The sequence below is a fragment of the Macrotis lagotis genome, chromosome 1 (genome assembly GCF_037893015.1).
Source record: "Macrotis lagotis isolate mMagLag1 chromosome 1, bilby.v1.9.chrom.fasta, whole genome shotgun sequence".
Taxonomy (NCBI): domain Eukaryota; kingdom Metazoa; phylum Chordata; class Mammalia; order Peramelemorphia; family Peramelidae; genus Macrotis; species Macrotis lagotis.
In genome coordinates, this window is record NC_133658.1 from 328679952 (window position 1) to 328703968 (window position 24017).

Sequence of the window (24017 nt, forward strand, 5' to 3'; positions counted from 1 at the left end):
TAACTGGCCCAATGACTGTTCCATCAACAGTATATTTGCATGACTTTTTTTCTCACAGTCCCTCTTGAAATTGTCCTCTTTTCTTTTTTCTTTTTTTTTTTTTGCAGTCTTAGTCTAATTGGCATTGTGTGGAGCTCAGAGTTGTTTTAATTTGCACTTCTGTTATTATCAGTGATTTGGAGCATTTTGCCTTTCTTCTTTTGAACTCCCTACTCATTTCCTCCCTACTCATTTCCTCTGACTGTTTATCAAATATGGAATGGCTCTTGGACTCATATATCTTTATCTTTTCTCTATATCCTTGATAAGATCTTTATCCAGCAAATTTGCTGCAAAAATTAATAAATAATAAGAATAATAATAAATAAAAATTAACAATTTTATTTTTAACTATTGATTTTATACTAAAACTTTTCAATTTTATATTATCATAATTGTCCATTTCCTCTCCAGCAATCATCGCCATTCTCAAATTTTCACTGAAGGAACTACTTTAAGAAAACCAATTATCAAAGCTAAATGGAATAAATAAGCATATATGCAAGGTTTTATGGGGGGGGGAGCTTCCTCAATGCAGTGTTCTTTAAAGGCAAAATAAAACTAAAATAATCTTAAAGTCAAACTTGCTAAGCTATAGTCATGAAATAGCCATTAGATCAAAAGCTGGAAAAGACTTTACAAATCATTTAGGCCAACATCATCTTATAGATGAGAAAACTGAAGCTCAAATAGGTAGATGAATCTCCTAGAATCATATAGACTGTGTTAGAACTGGAATTTGACTTCAGGTTATCTGATTTCAAATTCAATTTTTTTTATATAGTACTACCCAGAAATCATTTTGAAATCAGTTTTATAAATTATTTCATTTAATGGAGTGATATCTTAAGGAATTATCATTTCAGTTTTATTTCACCCTTTAAGCACTTAAGAATCTTATAATAAAAAAAATGTTATTTGCCATAGATTATTAGTAGAGGCAAGTTTGCAGATTGATTTTTCTCATCTATCTATTTTGTTTAAAATAGTCATGTGCCTTATTTTTAGTATTTGTTTTTCTTATTTAGTTTTGTTATTTTTTGCTTTTAAACCTAAAAGGGGTAAATACTATAAAAAAGGATTTGCTTAAAGAGCATCTCAAAATAACATCATTTCTGCTCCCCCATACCCTCCTATTTCTGAAGGAAACTTCTCTCCTCACCCTCCCTCCCCCCCGCCCCCATCCCTCTGGACATGAGCTCAAAGTTGGAACAAACCTGAGTGACTGTCACTACCATTACTAACAATGAAAGCTTTGGCCACATAGTATATCCAGGATAGCAGCCCCAGGCAGGGAAGGGGGGAGTATGGGGGAGGGGGTTCTTTCCCCTGTAGCCTTTGTCCTTCTCATGCACGCGTGCACACACACACACACACACACACACACACTCTCTCTCTCTCTCTCTCTCTCTCTCTCTCTCTCTCTCTCCTGGGCAGATGCATTTTTGAAAATATGACAGAAAAAATTTCCCATTATTAAATATAAAGAAATCTTTTTTTCCTGTTTAGGTGAGAATGAGAGACTGTTTAATGTCCTTTTCCAATAAATGGAGAATAAGTATGTGTGTGTATTTCTGTATGCACATAAATGTATATAGCAAGTGCCTGGTATGCACATGTTCCTATGTGTGTGACTATATAAATAGATGGATGGATAGATAGATAGATAAATAGAATAGATAAGAAGGGGAGGGTGAGTCGAATAAACAATTAAAAAGCCACCCCAAACTCTTGAAATAAGAGCTGTTTGTGCCTTCACAGGTCTGTAAACTAGGGAGGATAAAAGTGTCTTTTTTCCCGTCTGTGACTGGCTTCACGTGTCTGCCAGCATTATGCAAGTGTACTGGGGGAAGGCAGAAATTTTTAAAATGCATGCATGTGGATGAGGGTCAAGCCCTGAGTATCAGTAATGCAGTGGGCTCCCCTGTACAGCTGCAGTGCCTGAGCCTACCCACAGCAACGAGATGCCTTAATTGAGACATGCTGTCAAAGTGACAAACACATTTGCATACAGTCTATTTATTTTCACCAGGGAAGGTCTACAGTCTGCCGTTGGTTGAACATTCTTAATCAGTTTGCTGTAAGTGAGCCGGCAGCTAGCTGTCCTGTGCTGGAAGCTTTTCTTCATTACATGACAGATTAGCTAAAGGGGGGATGGTCTAGGGAAGGCATTAAACCCCTTCATTTTAACTCTTTGTGGCTTACCCTACTGCATGTTAGCTTCTGCCCCCCTCCAGTCAGCTCACAGTTGTGACAGTCTTCATTATTCAGCTATTTCTTAAATACACAGTATCATGGTAAATTATTCTGAAGCACCCATGTAGTACAGGCAAGGCCACAGAGCTCAGAAACATCAAGGTTTTGGATTCTGTGATTCTAAAAATGCTTGTGTTTCCCTGAGAGTTTTAATTATATTCCTGTGTACACAGCAAAAAAAAAAAACCATGTGATTTCATTCATTCAGGAAACATTTATGAAGCTCTTGTTATGTACAGTGAGTGCCCTATGCTCAGAGAAGGAAAGAATTCAAAGATAAATAAACATTGCCCCATCATCAAGGACTTTGTATTTTAATGAAAGAGATGAGACTTAGACACAAATAAGAAAGATTATAATATGATGTGGGCTTTTAAAAGGAGTTACAAGATCAAATAAGATAGAAATCACTTTATGCTGGAGAAATCCAGGTAGGCTTCAGAGAAGTGGTAGCACTAGAGCTGAGTCTTGATGGTTGAGTGCTGGGGAATTTGGGACAAAAGGAATACATTTACATAAGCAGAAGCAATAGAGATGGGGAAATTCCAGATGTGTCTTAGGGACTGGATAATCAGATCCAAAATCTCTTTTCTACTCTAATATTCAGCCATTCACTATTTTGAGGTTTTTTAATAGCTCTAATATTCTTGTTCAGATATTCTAAGGTTCCTTCCAGCTCTGACAGGTTGCTCCCTGTATTCTTTTAGCTCCATTGCTAGTTGAGGAAACTGAAATCCAGAGAAGAAATTACATGCCCAAGGTCATACACAGAGTTAGTAGTAGAGTAATTTGCCTCATTCAAATTTCTTCCCATCCATCATGAGCAAATCAGGTTGGCTATGTTAACTCTGAATATGGGTGTCTGGATTAATACTATTAAGGATGTGGACCTTAGTTAGGAATTTTACTTGCTAGTACCAGTTCTGCTCTTAGGAGACAGAAAACAGAAATAAAGCATGATATTGAGGATCATGGGAAAAGGCCCCAGGGTCCTTCTGCTTTGCATTCTCCTTTAACTGATTGATCTGTGGACAAATGAATCTCTTGCTTTCCACCCTGATGGATTCCAAAGGACTTGTGTTGAAAGGTACCTCTTTTCCCCCCAAACTAAATGAACATTCTTTAAGCTATTTAGTGTTAAGTTCCAGAATTGAAATAATGCACCAACAGAGTGAGTTAGATCCAAAGTCAAAGGTTCCAGTGGTTCCCAGAGACTTAGGACAACATTTAGTTTGAATGCTTCCCAGATGCAAACTCTGTCTTGGATGAGAAGTTTCTTCATTTTTGTATAGACTTAACACTTCTGACAATACATGCAAAATTCCAAGTTATTTGGCCTCATAGTTTGTGGATGTTTCTGCCTGCTACCAAGAAGTCCCTCTTTAACCTTTTCCCCCATTTAAAACTAAAGAAATTAAAAGTTTGTGTGAAGTGAAGAGACCAGTGAAATGAGAGTAAAGAAGCCTGGATCCTAGTCCTCCATCCTGCTGCAACTCACTATGTGACCCTGACCAAACTATAACTCTCCTCTGCACTTCACTTTCCTCACTTGTAAGAGGAAGTGGCTGAACATTGTAAGGTCCCTTCTACCTCTTAACATTTCACTATTCTTTATTCTTAAGTCCTTTTCAGTCTATGTTCTAAGACTTTTTGTAGCTTTAGTATCCTGTGTTCTAATATTGTTTATTCTAAAATCTTTGGCTCTGTCATTTATTGATTCTATAATAAAGTCTTTTAAAATTACTGGATTTTAATGATTTGAGTGGAGGGCTCTTTGCAGCAATAGAGAGAAAAATACAAACTTGGAGCTGGGAAGGCTGTGTTCATATCTCTGCTCCCAACATTTCTTAGCTGTGTAGCCTTAAGCAAGTAATTTATTTCGATTCCCTTTCTTCATTTATAAAATGCAGGCAATAATACTCATACTAATTAATAGCCTCTCAGAATTATTGGGAAGAAAGCACGTTATTAAAAAAAATTTAAGTTGTTAGTTCATTTCATCATTTGTTTAGTTTTGTCACCAGGTTTGTATTTCTTTATGCTCAGGTTAAAGAAAAAAATAGCCCTCTAATGAAAAAATTTCTAGTCTCTGCAGACATAAGTTAGGATTTTTGTCCCCTACTTGAAATAGCTTTGTAATTATAGGAATTATATTCAGGTCTCATTTTCCCTTAGGCATATTTTTATTATTAGATGAAAAATTGATTTTCAAACAGAAGATCAATGATAGGGAAGCAATGTAATACATTGGAAAGAATCTGGATTTGAAGTCAGAAGGCCTAGGCACAAACCAAGCTCTGATATTTACTGCTTTTGTGACCTTGGCTAAATCTCTTACTGTCTCCATTTCTTTATCTGTAAAATAATGGTTTTAGCCTCAATAAATCTTGATAACTTCTAAAGTACCTTCTAACTCTAATTCTGCAGTTCTTTTCCTACTTTATCAGTGTGATATAGCAGAAAGGATATGACTATGGATAAGATGCTTCTTCTGAGCATCAGTATATTCATATGTAAATTGGAGACAGTAATACTTGAAATTGCTACCTCACAAGACTGTAAAAACATAAAAGCAGAAGTTATTATTACTCTTCATGAAAGTCAGGTCGATGGGCACTGGTTGGCCTTTCCATCATCTAGTCACACTATCTGTTAGACAGTTTTCTGATAGAAGTCAAAGTTATAGCAATCAAAGGAGCTTGCCTCTAAACATAGCCTTAGATTTAGGGGAAAAAAGAAACTGCCAATAGAAGAAGAGAAATGAGATTCAGGAACTTCACACGTGCTGAGTTGAAAATTCAAGAGGTTTTGATTAAGGATTCAGTGTTTGCTGAATGTGTTTTGTTATCTTTTGTCTGTTTTCATTGAAGTGAGGAAAACTAAATATCCTATCCTATAATAGATAAAATCAGAGAAATCTTCCTGATACTGTATTTGGTAGTCTTTAATTGAAATGTTCTTAACCAAAGGAGATTCAAGATTCAATTAGCAATTGTTTTGAAATCCAAACCACTTATTCTCCATTCAGCATATATTGAAGATAGCAGAGGAAGAGTATATTGAAGCTCACCATAGAATCTTGATATACAGAGTGTTAGACCTGAACAAGAATATATATATATATATATAAAACAGAGAACACAGTGTTGAGTCTATGAAAGCCCTTCAAGTGACCTGATGATGTAGCAATCATGCTGGACTGGAATTCCACAAAACTGAGTTTGCATTTTGGTTGACATACTTAGACAACTCTAGGCATGACTTCTCTGAATCTGTTATAGTCTCAATAAGATGTAGGTAATCATATTTTATACTACCCTACTTTTAAAAGGTTGTTGTAAGGAATAGATGACAAATGTAAACCTTAAATGGAATTAAAGAGAAGGCATTAGAACATAGACCCTTAAGGCTGAAAGCAGCTTAAAACCACAATTGTTAGTAGCTATTTGTTAGAACTAGAAGAGGCTCTAGAGATCATCTTCGTGCAATGTCCTCATTTTACAGATAAAGGGAGGATTAACTTGCCTAGGAGTTGATAGTGGGCAAGGTGAGCTCTTGAATCCATGTCCCCTGAGCAGAAGCTCATGTCCCCCACTACCATACTGCCTCTTTGAGATAAAGCCAGAAGCAGAATGGCCCCCCCTCCTGACTTATAGCACTCTATGAAAATGAGTTTCTTTCTGCCCAGTCCTTGAAGTATTCTATGAGTGAAGGTGTTAATTAAACATTTCATCTATTTTACAGTGATTTCAAACAAGATTGATATGTATCTTGTGACAGACCCTTCCAGAGTATCCAGATTGAGGGAGTCCTATAACTTTGTGGTGGGAGTTAATAGATATAAAGGTGTTTTATATCCATAAAACATTACATAAATGTGAGGAATTATGATAATGAACCATCACAGTTTCTATTGCTCCTGAGTACTGATCAGATTGAATCTGATTTCTTGGGGAAAGTTTAGGATTTAGGATCAAAAGATCTGGATTGCTTCCCCTAACCTACCTGCACTGCCTATATTTCTGTTATCCCAATTTGATAAATGAGAAAACTGAGGCTTGCAATATTTTCAGTGTCACAGTGGGGAGGATAAGATAGGCAGGCAGAAACAAAGACATCTTAGAACAAAGATTATAAGAGATTGTCATTGCCAAGATGCCAAGGCACCAAACCAGGTCTGCCAAACCAAACCAAAAACTACCTCCCAGGTAATGGTGTCTTTTGCAATAAAAGTGACTGCTTCCTTCCTCCCTCCCCTTCAGGGAGAAGCACATTGTCATGGGAGGAGTCCTGGACTTAAATTCCACAAACTTGGTTTGAATCCCAACTCTGCCACTTTTGAACTGATCTCTGATAGTCATTTGACTTTTCTGTAAAGTTGAAATAAAGGTTTTGCTACTAACCTCATAGGGTTGGTGAGAAGAGGTGATCTCCTAAGAGTTTTTAAGTACCATGTGAGTTTTTATCACTGCATCCACTTTAGGGATGGAAAAAACTGAGACTTGAAAGGACAATGGGAAGCTAAGATTGAAAACTGGGGGGGGGGGCGATCCTTAGAGAGAACCTTGTTCAACCACCTCATTTTACAGATGAGAAAAATAAGATCTAAAGAGGAAAATCAACTTACTCAGAGTCACACAGAAGGGAGAATTGGAATCTCAGCTTCTGATTCCATCTGTTTTCCTCATAAGTCTAAAATGTGGCAGCCCTAGAGAAAGACAAGCTTTGGAGCTGCAATGGCTCCCAGGAATAATTTTGGAAGGATTGATATGCAGAAGTTCATAGAAATCATAAGGAACGACAAACTTGGAGATGACCCTGAATTTGGATTTGTTCTTTTGATTAATTATCTTCAAATGGTCATCTCTCTAAAAACAGTGACTAGAGTAGAGTGAAGACTGCATTCAAGCACTTTGAACTTCACCTACCTGCAAAGTGAATTCAGAACAGGAAAGGAGACCCAGTGACACAAGAGTTTTGTAATTCACCGCACCAAAGGAGATCCAGCAGAGTTTGCCACAGGAGGGGTGGGAAAGAACTGAAAATATTGAAAACAAATGACAAGCAATAAAATTCTCTATTAAAAATAGAGAATTTAAGAAGGGACCTTAGGAGTCATCCAATCCAACTCCTCCCTAAACACAAACCTCCTTAATAAAATCCTCATCAAGATTTACTGAAGATCTTCAGTGCTGGGGAACTCAAAAGGCAACCCCCTTAACTTTTTGGTCACCACTGGTTTTAGGAATTGAACTTAGGAATCCTTTTATGTGATCCTTAACCTGAAGAATGTATCCCTTTTAAAACATACCTGAAAGATGGTATGTCTTGACTTCCAATAGTAGGGAGCTCCTAGGGTAACTTTTTCTACTTTTGCAAAGCACTTATTGTTAGAAAAATTGTTTCTTTTATTGAAACTAAGTCTAACTCGATTTGACTACACTTCCCTTCTGGCCATAGCTCCTACTTCCACCATCTGGAATCAAGCTAAATAAATATAATTCCTCTCTTAGTAATGGCTGACATTTAAATAGTACTTTAAAGTTTGCAAGTACTCTTTCATTGTTACCTGGTGCCCTCCTAATGACCCAGCTTCCCTTTCCAGCATTGGTTGTACTTTCATTCTTACCCCACCAATCATTGATTATGGTGGGAATAAAAAGGTGACTTTCTACTACCATCACTCAGGATCTTCTACTTTGAGGTTCTCTCAATCCATATCTACTGGCCAATCAAAATTCTGATAACTATTCCCTACTGACCTCCAGGATACTCTTCTTTCCTCAGTAATTTCAGACTTTCTTTCCTCCTCAACTCCTATACTTATATTAGGGGACTTCAACCTACTTATTGTTATCCCCTAAAATACCTCCCAGTTCCTTACCTTAATCATTTCACATGATCTACTCTTTGGCTCTAACTCAGTTACACAGAGAAACCATCCCCTTGATCTTGTCATCACTCACAAAATCTCCATTTCATTAACTCAAAATTCCCTTATGACTGTCTATTGTCATTCTTCCTCTCCTTCTGCCCTTCTCCTTACTACTCCAAACCCTATTCTTTGTCCTCACTCTCACCTCCAATATCTTGATCTCTCACTTTTCCAGGTTATCACCCCTCCCCTAGCTATACTTTTCTGCCTTCCTCATCTTGACTCTTTGGTAAGCCAATTCAACTCAAATCCTGAGCCTACCATAAGCTGCCTCTACCATTATTCATGTGCTGTCTAATAAAGCTAGAGAAAACATAAAACACTGATGCCTGGATCTACTACAAATTTGATCACCATTTTCTCCTTGATACTCTCTCTTCTCTCCAGGTTTCCATAGCACTTCTCTCTTCTAGTTCTTCTATCTGACTACTTCTTCTCAGTCTCCTTTGCTGGATCTTCAGTCAAGTCATGTCTCTAGCACAGTCTCCCCTGGGTTTCTGCCTTCTTTTCTGCTATTTCACTTGATCTAATCAGTTCCCACACAGGTACTGATAATTCTCAGATCTACTTATCCTGCCCTAACCTCTCTCCTGGTCTTTAGTCTTGTGTCTCTCAACATCTTAAACTTAACATGCCCCAAATCGAACTCAGTACCTTTCTCCCCAAATCCTCTCTTCTTTCTAGCTTCTCTGTTATACTCTCCATCATCCTCCCAGTCATCCATGTTCACAATCTAAAAGTCATCCTCAACTTCCTTCCTTTCTCACCTTCCCATTTTCAATCTGTTGCCAAGTTCTCTTTCATCTTACCTTTATAATACTTATAACACTATTTCTTTTTCTCTCCACTGATATTTCCACCACTGGTGCAGGCCTTCATAGCCCTATTCGTGGACTACTGCAATATCCTGGACTTCCCTGACTTACTATAGCCCATGTTCCACTTAACTTTTAAATTGATCTTCCTAAAGCACAGGCCTGACCATATCACCACACTACTCAGTGAACTCCAGTGATTCTTAACAACTCCAAAATCAATACAAAATCTTTATATTTGGATTTTAAAGCTCTTTGGATTTAAAACCCTTAATAATTTCCCACCTCACATACACACACACCTTTCCAGTCTTCTTCCACTCAACCCCATGACTCTGCAACCTATCTATACCATACAACTGGATTATTCTCCTATACTTCACCAAGAAATGCTTCCTTACAATTTCATTAATTTAAATACCTGATATTGCCCAATTTTGGCAGCTATGGTTAGACAGCTCATTAGACACAATGATTAGAGAGCTCAACCTGGAGTCAGGAAGACTCCTCTTTGTGAATTCAAATCTGACTTCAGAAAATACTAACTCTGTGACCCAGGATGTCACTTAACCCTGTTTGCCTCAGTTTTGTCATCTATAAAATGAATTGGAATCTATAAAATGAAATGACAAATAATCCCAGTATATTTGCCTAGAAAACTCAAAGGAGTACAAAGAGTCAGACACAACTGAAATGATTGAACAACAATAACAAATTGTCTGATTAATGTTCTGTCCAATTCGTTTTTTTCAGTATGTTACAAGATTCTTTTTGTGTCCTATGTATTTCTAATGTAGTCTTCCTCTGATGCCAGGTTGAACTATAGTAACATAGAGGTAACCATGGGCTCTGCCAATGAAGGTTCTGCCAGTGAAGCAAAAGGCATCTATGAATCTGTGGATTTGAGTAAGCTTCTAAGTACTGTTGAGTCTTTTCTTTGCTCATCTATAAGAGGGGAATATACAAAACAGGTGCTATAAGGAGAACATTTAGTAACACTTAAAATGCTATAAAAATGGGAATGGTTGTTGTCATCATTGTTATTATTACCAACAAGGCGGAAAGGCTTCAAGTTCAGTCTCAGGCATGGATCATGTATATCTTTTTGTCCATGGACTAAAGTTCATCATCAGAATGTTCTCCACCAAGGCAGAACTGTTTTGGCCACAGGGGGGGAAAAAGTGATTATTTCTACTAGTATAAGGGCTGGGGAGAGAAGCCTCAGTCTGCATTGTTAGAAGTAAATTCCCCATACCAAAGAAATCAAGCTTTTTTAAATATGGAATTAAATTCCTTTTTACATACTCAAGTTCAGACTCTGATACAACTATGAAAAAAGAGAAGATAGGACTAAGGGATCACTTATTATATTCCATTTAAAATGCAGATTTGGGTAGGAAAATTTAGCAAGGCATGGGAATTATTTCAATTAAATTTCAAAAATAGTATAACCAACTGACATCATTGTTGCAGCAATTTTTTCAGTTGCTGTCTAGGAGCTCCACTGCTCCAGATGCCCTTCCAGATGGACACTGGAAGTGCAAAAGCCCAGTTTTTATCCCTAACTTCCCCAGAGAACACATTAAAACAAATGGGTCAGCAGGGAAAATGAGAAGGAATTTGTAGATGCAACATGCTAGAGGACAGAATCAGTTTTTTTAAAAATTTAAAATGTTTAAAACATTTAAAAATGTTAGGCCAAAGCAATGGGTTGTATCCAACAAGAAGAAATTTAATAGATATACGTGCAAATACCGCTCTTAGGTTCAAATAGCCAAGTGTATAGGTATAGGATGAAAGAGGCATGGTTAGAAGATAGTTATGAAAAGATATTGGAGGCCACACACACACACACACACACACACACACACACACACACACACACCCGTGATTAAAGTATAACAGTAGTTCTACTTATATTCTTCCTTGGTCAGACTGCATCTGCAATACTGTATCTAGTTATAACCACCAAGCTAATTATACTCTGTTGAGTTGTCCAATGCCCTCAGTACTTACAGCTCACATCATCTCCAAGTCTGGGAAGTAGAATATTATGACATACAATGTGGCTTTACCAACTTTTTCTATCTTTTCATCAAAGGATGATGTACAATGTTATATAAAATCACCTTTATGTTCACCACTCATATAAAAACTAAAAGACACAACTCTTGGCCCATGATGGATAGAGAAAATCTGGTTGTTCAGCAGACCTCCTAGGGCTTTGTGGAAAGTCAGAGCAACCATAACATTCCTGTATTACATCTATTACACTGAGGAGCCCATAAATAAGTAGCAGAGCATATCTTTCTGCACCAGTGCTTAAGTATGAAAATACAAATATGCTTTATACATAATACATATTTATAAAATAAATACATCAGTGGGGGTAGGAATAACTGTATTGCACAGATTGACAACCAGTGAAAAGCTCAGAGGGTCTTTGGAACAATTGGCTCCATCCATCAATCTATCAGCATTGGAAATTGCTTTCTGCAACTAATAGTTCCACCATCTCAAATGATTGTAGTCATATGTACTGAACTTTAGGTCCTTGACTAAAAGGCCTTTAGCAAAAGGTTTCTTTAGCATTAACTAACATTCCCTGTCCTTACATTGTATTTTGGGGGTTTGGGGGTTTTTTAATTTTATTTTTATTTTCACATACTTTCCATCCCCCCCACCTACCCCACATCCATTGAGAAGGTAAATAGTAGTGACTTTATATTTCTTTCACAGTTTTAGCATTCTGCATTTGAGGTACCTTCTAGCTCTTATATTCTCTCTTCTAACATTAATATTATTAGGTCCTGCTAGCTCTAACTACTTTATTCATTATTCAGGAAGCAGAATGGTATAGTGACTAGAATGCAAAACTTAGAGTCAAGAAGACCTGAGTTCCAATCCTGAAGAGATCTCTACTAATTCTAATCATTAAATAGGAACAACAGGAAAAATCTGTTAACCTCTTAGAAATTAAAATTTCTTCATCTGTAAAATGGAAATAATAATAGCAGTTATATCATAGTATTGTTGTGGGGAGAAAATAAGATCATATAATATAAAGTACTTTGCAAAATTTATGGCATCATACCACATAAATGTCAATTATAATCAAATTATTATTCTTTAAGCTGCCTTCTAGTTCTAATGTTTTATGTTCTGGACTAGTAACTGTGTGGGACAAGTGCTGAATTTTGGAGTTAGAGGATCTAGGTCTGTAAATTACTTGTTTAATATTGATAATCAATCAATCAGTCATTTATTAAATACCTACTTTGTGTCAGGCTGTAGGCTGGAAAAAGACATGCAACTTCTGCTGGGGCTTCTATTTCCTCATCTCTAAAAGAAAAGTCGACTGAATCATATCCAAGTTCTCTTCTAATCCTTAATCCATCTGTGATCACTTATTCCAAAATACCTTCTAACTTTTAATATTCTATAATCTAAAAAGCTAATATTCAATATCACTATGAAGTTACCCAAGTCTTGGTAACCCAGGTGCACCAGGATCTCCTGAGAGTGTGCAGGTTGCATAGTGTCTGTGTGTCCCCATCAATGTTTTAGGCTCTGTCACTTAGGAAGAATACTTTTTAGCACCAAGTACAACCTATGCAGGATGTCACACATTCAGAAAGATGGTTGGTCGGGGTGGATTGTGGAAGGAAAGAAGAGCTCTTCTAATTAGATAGATTCTTTTTTACAAAACTCCAGCTTCAGGGAAGCCAAAATGTGACCTTTTCTTACTCTCCTAAAGTGAGAGACTTACTGCTTTCTGCTATTCTAACCACCACTACCACCACCAAGGAAAGAATGGATTTTGAAAAAGTATGGTTCCCCCCCCCCCCCCCCCCCCGGAGCTCTGAGACTCAGAGATCTGTCTGGAGGATCTAATGTCAGCATCCAGACCTCTGATTGTCCCATAAGTGTGCTAACAAAATGGCCAGTTGGAATGGCACAGTTCTCTGCCCCCCCCCCCATTTTTAATGCCATATTGCCAGATTCTCAGATTTTAAATGAAAAATATATGCAGTTAGCTGTGCGCTGACAGTGTCCTTGAGGATTTGACAGTGAGATTTTCCAGCAGTTGCTTTTCGTTAGAATCCTGGTGGTGTTTAATAAGGCAGTCGAGCTGCTGGGACCTCTACTTCTTGTTTGTTCTCCGAGGGCTCCGGGGCTGCTGCGGTAAGCACATCGACCAGGGCTGATCATTACAAGGGCGTACGCCACCATGAATAAAAATGTCACACGTTCCCCCATCTCGCAGCAGTACAAAATGTCATCCCTGTCAGACACACATTGCAGGTAGCAGTGTGCAGTCACTACAAATTGGGGAGCTGCATATTCCCCCAGCGTTATGATATTCTTCATTTGAAGCCGAAGAAAAACAGTTGTTAACCTATTAGCTGGGATTTTAAACTCTGGTGAGGCAGCAGATGGGGAGACTTTCACACGCAGATAGAAATGTATTCCAGGGGTCCAGGAATTTCCAAGCCTGTTTCTCTGTCCATTTGTATGGTAGAGAGGAGGAGGGAGGGGGGAAAAAAAGGAAAGAAACCTTTTCTGTTCTACAAATCTGTCTATCCTCCTTCAACAAGGAGACCTTCATGCAAGAAAAATTTGGCTTACATCATATTAAAACCAATCTTAACCTTTTTTAAAACTATATTTTGTTTTTAGGGTCATTGTAGTATGATGGAAAGAACACTGGATTTGGAGTCAGAAAATCTGAGTTCAAATCCTGACTCCAACACTAACAGCTTTGTGATTATAAATGTCACTCATTCTCTCAGTTTTAGTTTTTTTTTCAACTCTAAATGGGTATAATATTCCTTAAACCACCTACTTCATGGGTATATAGTAAAAGTGCTTTACAAACTCTAAAAATGTATTGTTATTATTATCATTATCATTATGAATAGGGAAGAAAGTCTAGCCTGAACATTGGGTTACTCTAGGACCATCTTGAGCTATTATTCAGAGTGTGACCTGGAATTTTTTTTCATTGAGGAAAAAATTATTTGGGAAGGAGATGGTACAGAAGACAGCCATGCCACCAGTGCAGTCCTACCAAGATAGGGGGATGATCTGATCATCAGCCCCAAAGAAGGCTGTTGAGGGTGATGGTGGTATGGTTCAGTGGAAGACAACAAGGCAAGAAGTGAATCCCAAAGAACAAAATATAGTTACCCCCTCTCCCCCAAGATCTTAACACTCTGGAACAGTACCCTATTTGCCTTGTGTTAATTACTGTGCTACTGTTAATTCAAATAATAATTTTTAGAATTTTGAGCTAGAAGATCTCCTTGAGGGAATTTTATGGATGAGGAAATGAGTCCAGAGAGGAAGTCACTTATCCAAAGATATGTAATGAGTTAATAGTAGCACCTATACTCATTTCTACCAACACCTTACCCTATGATACTATCTATACCTGCTGCTTCATATTTTGAAACACTGGCTTATTGTTCAACAATCACAAAGTATAAATGACACTAAAATCCTTTCCATAGGAAACTGTCCATTTCTCTCAAGACCATTTCTTGTTGTTCACTTGGCCTTCATTATCTCATTTTGTGAAAATTAGAAGGTTGTACAAGTTAATAGCTGAATTTCCTTCCAGTTCTGACATTCTATAGTCTAAAGTCTACTTCATTTCTAACATCCTGTGAAAATCAAGAAAGGGTTTTTTTCAGGCTTTTTCCCCCCCTAAGAATATTCTGTTTAGAGTGAACATCCTTTCCAGAGATGATGAATTAGCTTCTGTTTTGCTGAGCCAGCCCTGGCCCTTAAACGTACTGAGCTCATCCTCATTGACCTGGTTGTAGCAGGCATGTTGAAATGTGCATGTTTGCAAAGGCAAACCCTCTCCTGGGTTCTTGGGTCTGAGTGGATTTTATAGGCAGAGAATTCTAAGAATAACTAGGGAAATTGTCCCCTAAGAGAGAAACAAACCCAAATCTTGCTGAAAGGTATTCCTTGTTTCTCTCCTACTCCCACTTTGTGTGTCTTACAAACAGCCCCGATAACAAATATCTGTCAGAGTTCCTACCTAATATCTATAACCATTGAATTAGCACTCAGATACTCTTTTCCATAAGTGATAAATTCATTTACTCAATAAACATTACCAAGTACCTACCATATGTATTGCACTTTTCATGGTATTATGGGATTCAGAGATAAATAAAAAATTATTGCTGCCTTCAAGGATCTTCCATGCTAACAGGATGACCAAACACCTATGCAGATTTATAACTATAGGGCAAATTAAAATGTTTACATGCATAAGAATTGTTAAATCAGACAAAGTCATAGGAATCACAGTCTTTAACAGCTGGAAGAATACTAATATCCCTTTATTTTACAGATGAGGAAACTGAGTCTGGAGAAGGATAAAATGATTTGCTCAAGTTCAGTATAGTCAGTGGCAAAACCAAAATTCAAACCCAGATTTTTTTACTTCAACTTTAGTGTTCTCTCCTAGAGAAGCAGAAAGCTTGCATGTGGCAGATAGCATTTTAATATTTATGTCCTTTGTTTTCAAAGAAGACCATGACGTCAGGGGCGGTGACGCTGGATTTGAATAAGGGGAGCCGTGCTAAGTCAACAGCCTCACTTCCTCCTTTGGAGTCATCTGAGTCCAGTGGCCAGATATGAATCAGGACAACTGGACATAACTCAGGATGTGAGGCAGTCAGGGCTAAGTGACTTGCCCAAGGTCACACAGGTAGTGAGTGTCAAGTGTCTGAGGCAAGATTCAAGCTCCTGTCCTCTTGACTTCAAGGCCCTGAAGGATGAATACAATACTAATAGCACTCATATAATATTTTAGTGTTTACAAAGCACTTCCATTATAACAACCTGTTGAAGTAGATAGTATAGGTAAAATCAGTCCCATTTTTTAATTGGGGAAAAAACTCAACATCAGAGGCTTAGAAAGATAAAGTGACTTTCCCAGAGTACCACAACCAATAGATGGTAGAACTTGGACTCTAGAACCAGAGCCTTGCTGCTATGCCAGCCTGCATCCTTCAGGGTGTCACATTCCAGGTGTGACCTTTCCCACTTGACCAAGAACCTGGTAGCATGCAGAAAAGATCTATTTTTGCCTCTGGGTGAGAAAGGAAGCTATTACTATTCCAATCAGATTTAGCCGTCCCTCAACAAGCACCAGCCAGCATTGCCCCCTTGAATGGAAGCAAATCATCAGGAAGTAAAGTTCCAATTCTACTGCTGTGTCAGGTTAGTGGCAGGTACTCCTCCCCTTCCCATTCGGTTCCCATTACTCCCTTCCCCCAACAAGAGCAGCTGAAGTGCCAGGGATCCTTAACACCTCACTCAAACCATTCTGCCCTGCTTGTAGTTCAGCAGCTGATCAGTATGCCACTATAAATTCAACACTTCCTCCACTAAAAAATATTTCTCCTGTCAGTGGAGGACCTGCCCTGAAATGGAGTGACTGCTCAGAGCTCCTGTGTACCCATGGAAGAACAGAGGTTGAGACTCGGAGGAAAGTGACCTCAGAGTATGCAGGAATCTCTCCCACAACATTCCCAACAAGTGGACATGGGGCAACTGATTGTTTGAAAATTTATCCCAATTCTTCCCTGCTAGTCAAGCAGAAAAAGACCAATCACCTTTCCCCACCATATTTCTTGAAAAACTGAAAGACAAGGGGGCAGCTAGGTGGCACAGTGGATAGAGCACCGGCCTTGGAGTCAGGAGTATCTGAGTTCAAATCTGGCCTCAGACACTTAATAATTATGTAGCTGTGTGGCCTTGGGCAAGCCACTTAACCCCATTGCCTTGCAAAAAAAAACCCCCAAAACTGAAAGACAAAAGTCACTTCCCCCACACCCACCAATTTTTCTCTTCTCTATGTTGAATGACCCCCTGGATCTTCTTGTGCCATGATCACCAGTCTTTCACAATCTTTTTCATCCTTCTCTGGACATGCTGTTTTGTCACTGTTCTTCCTGAACTGGACACATCTTCCAGACATGGTCTGACCATCCCCTGCCTCTCTCAATGCATCCTAAGACTTTGGGCTGTCCATAACAGACTTGGCCAAGAATGTGACCTGTTTGTGAAAATAATTGAACATGTAGATTTTCAGTTTCTTTCTTTTTCCAAAGATGATCCATTTTAGAGTCTTGGTGAGAATGCCCAAGAGGAAATGGAGAGGTTCCCTGATTCAACTTATATTTAAAAAAAAATTTCTGACGGTCAGAACTATCCCAAGGAATAGGAGTCCTTTTAGGAAGTCATGAGTTCCCTATCACTGCAAATCTTTAAGACAAAAATGTATGACTATTTGTTGATGTTGTAAAAGTGATTTTTGCTCAAGTAGGAACTCAAATAGATGACTTCTAAGCAATGCTGACACTCTCTACTTCTAATCCTATTGCCTCATGCATGAATACCCCCATTCCATCCCTGACAAGTGATCATCTAACTACTACTCAAACCTACAGGGACATGAAATTCACTGACTCTTAAGGCATTCCATTCCACTGGACTCCAGTCATTAAAATGTTCTTTCTTTATGGAGCTGAAGTTGGCCTCCCAATAAACTCCACCTGTTGGTCCTTATTTGATACCCTCTGAGGCCACATAGAATAGATCTAAACCTTTTTTACTTGGAAGTCTTTCACATATTTAAAAAGTATAATTTTAGTCTAAGTAGCCTTATTTCAGGCTATACTTCCTCAGTTCCTTTATCCAATATCATATGATATTGCTTTGAGACTCCTCACCCTTATGCTTCTCTAGAAATACTCCAAGTTGCCAGTGTTCCTCAGAAAATGTCTGATCCAAATCTGAACACAATATTCTAGACATCCTCTGACCAGAGGAGAGGAAAGTAGAACTAACACCTCTTACATTCTAAATGACTAGTTTTCCTTCTGGAATCAATTTAAAATTTACATTACCAAATATATGAATGCCTTTTCAAATTAAATTACTCTGAGGTTCTCTTCCCACTCCCCACCCTCTTTGGCTTATGAGACCATCACTAGAAAGTTAATCACCATTATTAGCTGGGGTAGTTTTTTTACCATCTCTTTTTGCCATGGACCTTTAGCCAAATTGAATGAGTTTCATTTATATTTAATGAAGAATTATCTCTTGCAAATAATTTCCTTTTTATTAAAATGGACTTCTTAAGATAGCTAACCAAGAGATCCTGGCTAATTCCAGCTATTATCTTATCTCAAAATAGCAAGAAATGCACCAGATAAAGTAAAAGAACTACAAACAAAGAGCAGAGAGGATGAGGGAAGCTCATTCCAAAAAACTCAGAAAAAAAAAACAGAAAAGGATAAAAAGTAAAAATTAGAAAAATGAACAAAAAGAGGTTCCAATATAATTAATAACTTAAGGCAAAAGAAAATTGGGAGGAAAACACCACAGGAATAGTTATAAGACCCATGGAAATAATAATGTAATAATTTTAAGAACTCCCAGAATGATTTAGAAGAGAATAAAATAATTTAAGGAAAAGATACAAATACAGAACTCTCAAAGAAATTATGAGAGTGAGATACCATAGAAAACATGGAACAAACCTAATTAATTTCTTCAATTGATAGATTATCTAAAAAGGAAAGTATTATACTGGGAATTAGTTGGAATTGTTGGAATGGAAGAACTATTATTAGAATAAAATTAAAATACAAGCACAGAAGAATACCAGAGAGCTCTATAAACTAAGACAGCATAACTCAAAGTTAGAGTGCTCAGGTAAACATAGAGCCTCAATGTCTTACTTCAGAAAACCATACAAGAAAATTACTGAAAAAATCAGAAACAAATAGTTAAATTTAGCTCAATAGGCTCACCTTTATCTTGCCCTAGCTTCACAACTTCAATATTAAACAATAAATATTGCTAGCATCTAAAAGACAGCCCTTAACATACTAAGAAATTACAGTTCATGCCCCACCAGATTATTCTTTGTTAACAAGAAATAACCAGTAAATGCAATGATGTTCCAAAAATTAAGGAAAATGGGTGTGACCCCAAAATAACTTTCTATAAAGTTAAGCAAAAGTATTTTAAAGCTATATTTTCATCAAAAGAGAAGAATATTAATCATTTCTTCTGAAAAAACCAGATGACTTAAAAATGTTTCCAGACCCCCAAATACTGCCTTCTTCGTGAAGCTTGAGACCTTGAATAAAGGGGGTTAAAAGAACTCAGGCTATTTAACCTAGAGAAGGGAAGATTTAGGGGGCACATTATTCCCTATCTTCACATATCTGAAGAGATATCATGGGGAAAAGAGATTAGACTTCCATATGACCACAGGGATCCTGGGTCATAGGGGCACCTCCCTGTGATCCCAAAGACATGAGCCAAGCCAAGGACTTCACTTCTGGGTCTGTCCTTTGAAAAACACCAGAGACATGAAGTCATTTGATCTCTCTGTGTTGAGAAGGTGTGGCAAGAGTCAGGGTTAGGAGAGAAGAGTGGGAAAAAAATGACAGAAATTGGGGAAAAAATAAGAAAGAATGTTGGCCATTTCAAAGGATACTACCTACACACACACACACACACACACACACACACACACACACACACACACACACACACACATCCTTTTATAAACTCCTTTATTGGAGGTATATCAAACAAAAAAAGCTCTTTTATTTTTTTGCCTTGCATAATAGCAGGTTTCCACTCCCGATGAGCAAAAGAACCTTTCTCCAACCCTAGAGGGATCTTATATTGCTGCATAAATCTTTGTCTTCTTCTCCTATCTCTCAATATTTCATTCATATGTCAGAGCTCATTGATGTAGTGACTTTCTAGAAAAATTAACCAGGTGAACTCATTCTCTTTCTTCAATTAAGATAATGATAAGAGTTTAATTGTGACCTCTCTCACTCAGCCCTGGGTTCCTCATATATTTGAGGCATATACTCTGAAAAAGTGATGTCCTTTCTAGCCTCTCTTTCACAAATTTACAATGACTTATTCCTTTCTCTGGGAAGGAAGCCTGTAGGAATAGAAATCGTGGCCCAAAGTTAGAGAATACTTTGCAGACCTGTGTTTTTGTTCCCCATTTCATCTGGTCCATCTCAGAGAGCATCATCTTCTCATTGAGGAGGTAGTGTGGTCTTACAATCCAAAAGGCCTTGGTTTCATTCCAGCCTCTGCCCTTAATTAACTGTTGTCCTCGAGCTAGTTTTCACCCTCTGTGGCCTTTAGTTTTCTCATCCATAAAAGAAAATTGGAATATACAATCACTTAGACCCATTCCAACTCTAGCATTGTTTTTAGTGTGCACTTCCAACTTCAGTTGTGTGGTTTCTAATATCCTTTGAATTCCATTCTAATGCTAACATTCTGGGTTTTCTGTTCTGAAAACATGTGATTACATGTGACTGTGGAATCATTCCTTTCTCTATATCATCTTCAAAATGAAGCAGGCATTTGCATGTTCTACCTCATGGGATTTTTGTAAAGAAACCCTCTTATAAATTCCTTTAAAAAAGCATGGACTGCTCTTCAGTCTGAGTCTCCATGGTTGCAGTACATGGAAATCAGGATTTATAGCAACATGTGAGAGCCGACAGGGCATATATAGTAATCATCTTAATTCAACACTTTCATTGTTAAAGTATGTTTTATTGATGCCTTTTGTTTTCATAGCACAGTCACTTAGGGAAAGAAGAGGAATCTTAACTCCCTCCAGATTAAAAACTTAAAGATCAAAACCATTCAACAAAAACATCCAATAAATTGGCCACATCTGATAGAATATACAAATTCTGTCCCAGTAGTCCCCCTCCTCTCTGCCGTGAAGAGACATGTTTGATTATTTATCCTATAGCACCAGTTTCCAACCCCATCATTTTACATGTTACATTTTACAAATGGTCCCGTGCAATAAATTAGCAGCCGAGTTAAGATGTGAAAGACTCACTACTTAGTCTTTTTGTTCTGGGTGGATCTTTAAAACAATTACTTTGCAATTTTGCAGTTCTCACTTCTTTGGGGAAAGTTTAGGCTTTAGAAAATACAAACAAATCAGGGTGTTTTCCTATACTCTTCCCCACATCCAAGGAGTTGTAGAATTTTGTCTACCAGAAAGAAATAGCCCCATTCTTCATTTCTTTGTGTGGTGCTGTGGAACTTTTAGAAAACTCAGTAATTCACAGAGCTGCTTCCTTCCAGGAAGACTTCCTGCATAGGATTTGCTACTTTATCCAGGAATCTTTTCCCAATCCCCCTAATCTATAACAATTTCACCTATCACTTTCTTTGTATCTCTTTAACGCTTTATCATATGATATTATAGATGATATAACAAGACTGCCTTATATCCTGTTTTCCTTTTAGGCTATATGATCCATGATAGCAGAAATCATTTCTTTTCTAAACAGTAGATCTCCCCTGGTAAGGCATATTCAGGAAGTGCTCTGTGCATAGTAGAAACTTAATAAATGTTTATTGAATGAATGAATTTCAGAGCAGTTCTGAAATACAATATAGCTATCTTTTTTGTTTTTTCATAGCAAAGCTAATATGATGATTACACCAGAGAAATGGCAATATTTCTTCTAATTTGTGATCTTAGTTCTAGGGATAATGTTCTTAATAAAAATTAGAGGCCTACTCCCCTGTCTCTTCATAGTGTGTATATGACCCTAAGTTTTTGAAGGCTTATCATCAAATCAAGAGTTCTGGGGGCAGCTAGGTGGCATAGTGGATAAAGCACCGGCCCTGGAGTCAGGAGTACCTGGGTTCAAATCAATCCGGTCTCAGACATTTAATAATTACCTAGCTGTGTGGCTTTGGGCAAGCCACTTAACCCCATTTGCCTTGCAAAAACCTTTAAAAAAAAAAAAAAGAGAGTTCTGGCAAGTCCCACCAACTTGAGAAGACTTCAAGTAACTGGACCTAGTGATGGTTTGATGGTGCCTATCATCTCAGGACCAGACTAGCCAAATTTAAAGAGGCTCATTATCACCTTGGTCCTAGTCATGAATTTTTCATTCATAACAAGCTCAATAATGGTACCTATTCACTCAGTCACAGAGAGGTTGTGATCTGTATTGGTGGAGAGAATGCCTGCATCCAGTGAAATCTTGAAGGTACAAAAGTAATAGATTTAAAAAATTCCTTCTTTACAGTGACTAATAAAGTTGGTGGTGCAAATATTATCCCTGTTTTATAAAGGAGGAAAATAAGATTCAGAGATGCAAGATGATTGGCTAAGACAAGACTTAAAAACAAATCTCCTCATTCCATGTCTGGTATTTCTTCCATTACACCATATTTAAGAAAGAATTCTTTGATGTACTGGATATTATGTTTCACTGTGAAAAAATGTTTATTTACTTTTTTAGATTTAGATTTGTTCAATAAGAAAAAAAGAGGATAAGTACTTTTATTGTTAGAAATCCACATCCTCTAATAAACTCAGGTTTGCTTCTCTGTTGCATACTTTAAAAATGTTATCATGAGAATAGATACTACTGGCATGATTATTCTAGCTGACCTCTATCCTGATCTAGTACATAAAGTGTACCATACCTGCCTCCCAGCCAGGTCAGTTACCCTTTACAATCCAAGGACCTGGTGGTTGAATTGTTTGGCCAACTTCAGGAAGTAAAGAGCAATGTACTGGGCATCAGATGATTCCAGCTCTGAGCACACTTCTGCTCCTGACTCTTGATCAGCTTAGTCAAATTAAAGTTTCCTCACTTGTCAAATGAATAGTATGGACTAGATAATCTGCAAGGTCACTTTGAAATTATGTTGATTCTAATTCCAACATTCAATAGCTCCCAGAGAGCCTAAGAGCCTTTACAGTGTAGTGGATGCCTTGGTGTGTACAAGGATGATATAAAGGAATGGGTTAATGCAGGACTCTTTTTGCCTTTCTGTGATGCACTTTCTGCATTCAAGAACATGCCTCGTAATTTAGCTGTTTTCAGCAGTGCAGCCCTGCACGGTGTGCCCATTCATCCATACAGCACAGGTAATTAAGTTGATATTCCAACACGGCTTCCCCTACTGACCTTTTGGAAACAATGTGTTTTGCTGCATCAACAAATTAACTGCAAATCAGATGCTGTCCTAGTAAATATGATCTTCATATACTATGAATATACTTACTTATCTCATGCTGATGACAGATACAAACACCAACATTAAAAATGAAGCACTGACAAAGGGCAAATAACTGTTATATTCTAGTAGGACCTTCGTGTCAATTACTTTTTAGTGCTTGTCCTTCCTTGTGTTCCCATTTTACACACTTTACAACACTGATGTATCCACCACAGTTATATATCAGAATGAAGGAAGATGCAAACCACCCTCTGGCCCCATTTAAGTTTCCTTCTGCTTCAGTATCCAAAAACACATTTTTGAGATGAACAAGCCCTGCTTCTGGCCTAAAGCCCAGATTTTGTGAATGTTGATCAGTTGTAACTCTGAAGGTACAATGAGCAGAGACAAAAACTCATGGAATTTTAACAATAGAAGGAATGTAGAATTTTTGAAGGGAAACCTTTACTGTCAAAGTTTTGTAAAACTTAGAACTTAGAAATTTAAAGACTGTAATCCTAGGCCTAAGAAGAAAACCTAGCCATAAAGCATAGAATATCAGAATTTGAAGAGATCTTACAATATAGAACCTTAGCAAAGGAAAGGACCTCAGAGGTCATATTGTCCAAAATTTTTATCTGAAGTATCTACAACATACTTGATAAGTAATTGTTTATCTTCTATCAAAGAAAGATATGGTAAAACTACTTTTAAAAAAAATTTTAAATAATGCTTTATGAGAAACCCATAGAACAAAAAAGGAATACTAACCCCTACCATCCCCCATCCTAAGAGAAATAAGGGGATGTTCTCCCTGTTGGAGTACCATCTTTGTAGGGTCCACTCACTGGAGAGAAAAGAGAAAGAATGGTATGGGACCACAGTTCTAAGCTGCATTCCTACTG

General features: G+C 37.6%; 1 protein-coding gene across 7 annotated transcripts in view; it reads left to right on the top strand.

Annotated features, from left to right (window-relative positions):
- The window catches only part of DENND1A (DENN domain containing 1A), a 709454-nt gene that overhangs the window by 617972 nt on the left and 67465 nt on the right, over positions 1-24017 (top strand). The window contains exon 20 of one of the 7 annotated variants that reach the window (XM_074211614.1): positions 6558-12891. The exons of the other annotated variants lie outside the window; for them this stretch is intronic. Coding sequence (XP_074067715.1) covers positions 6558-6671 — 114 coding nt within the window. The 3' untranslated portion in view covers positions 6672-12891. Of the gene's footprint in view, positions 1-6557; positions 12892-24017 lie in introns of those variants that run through there. 7 annotated transcript variants of the gene reach the window in all.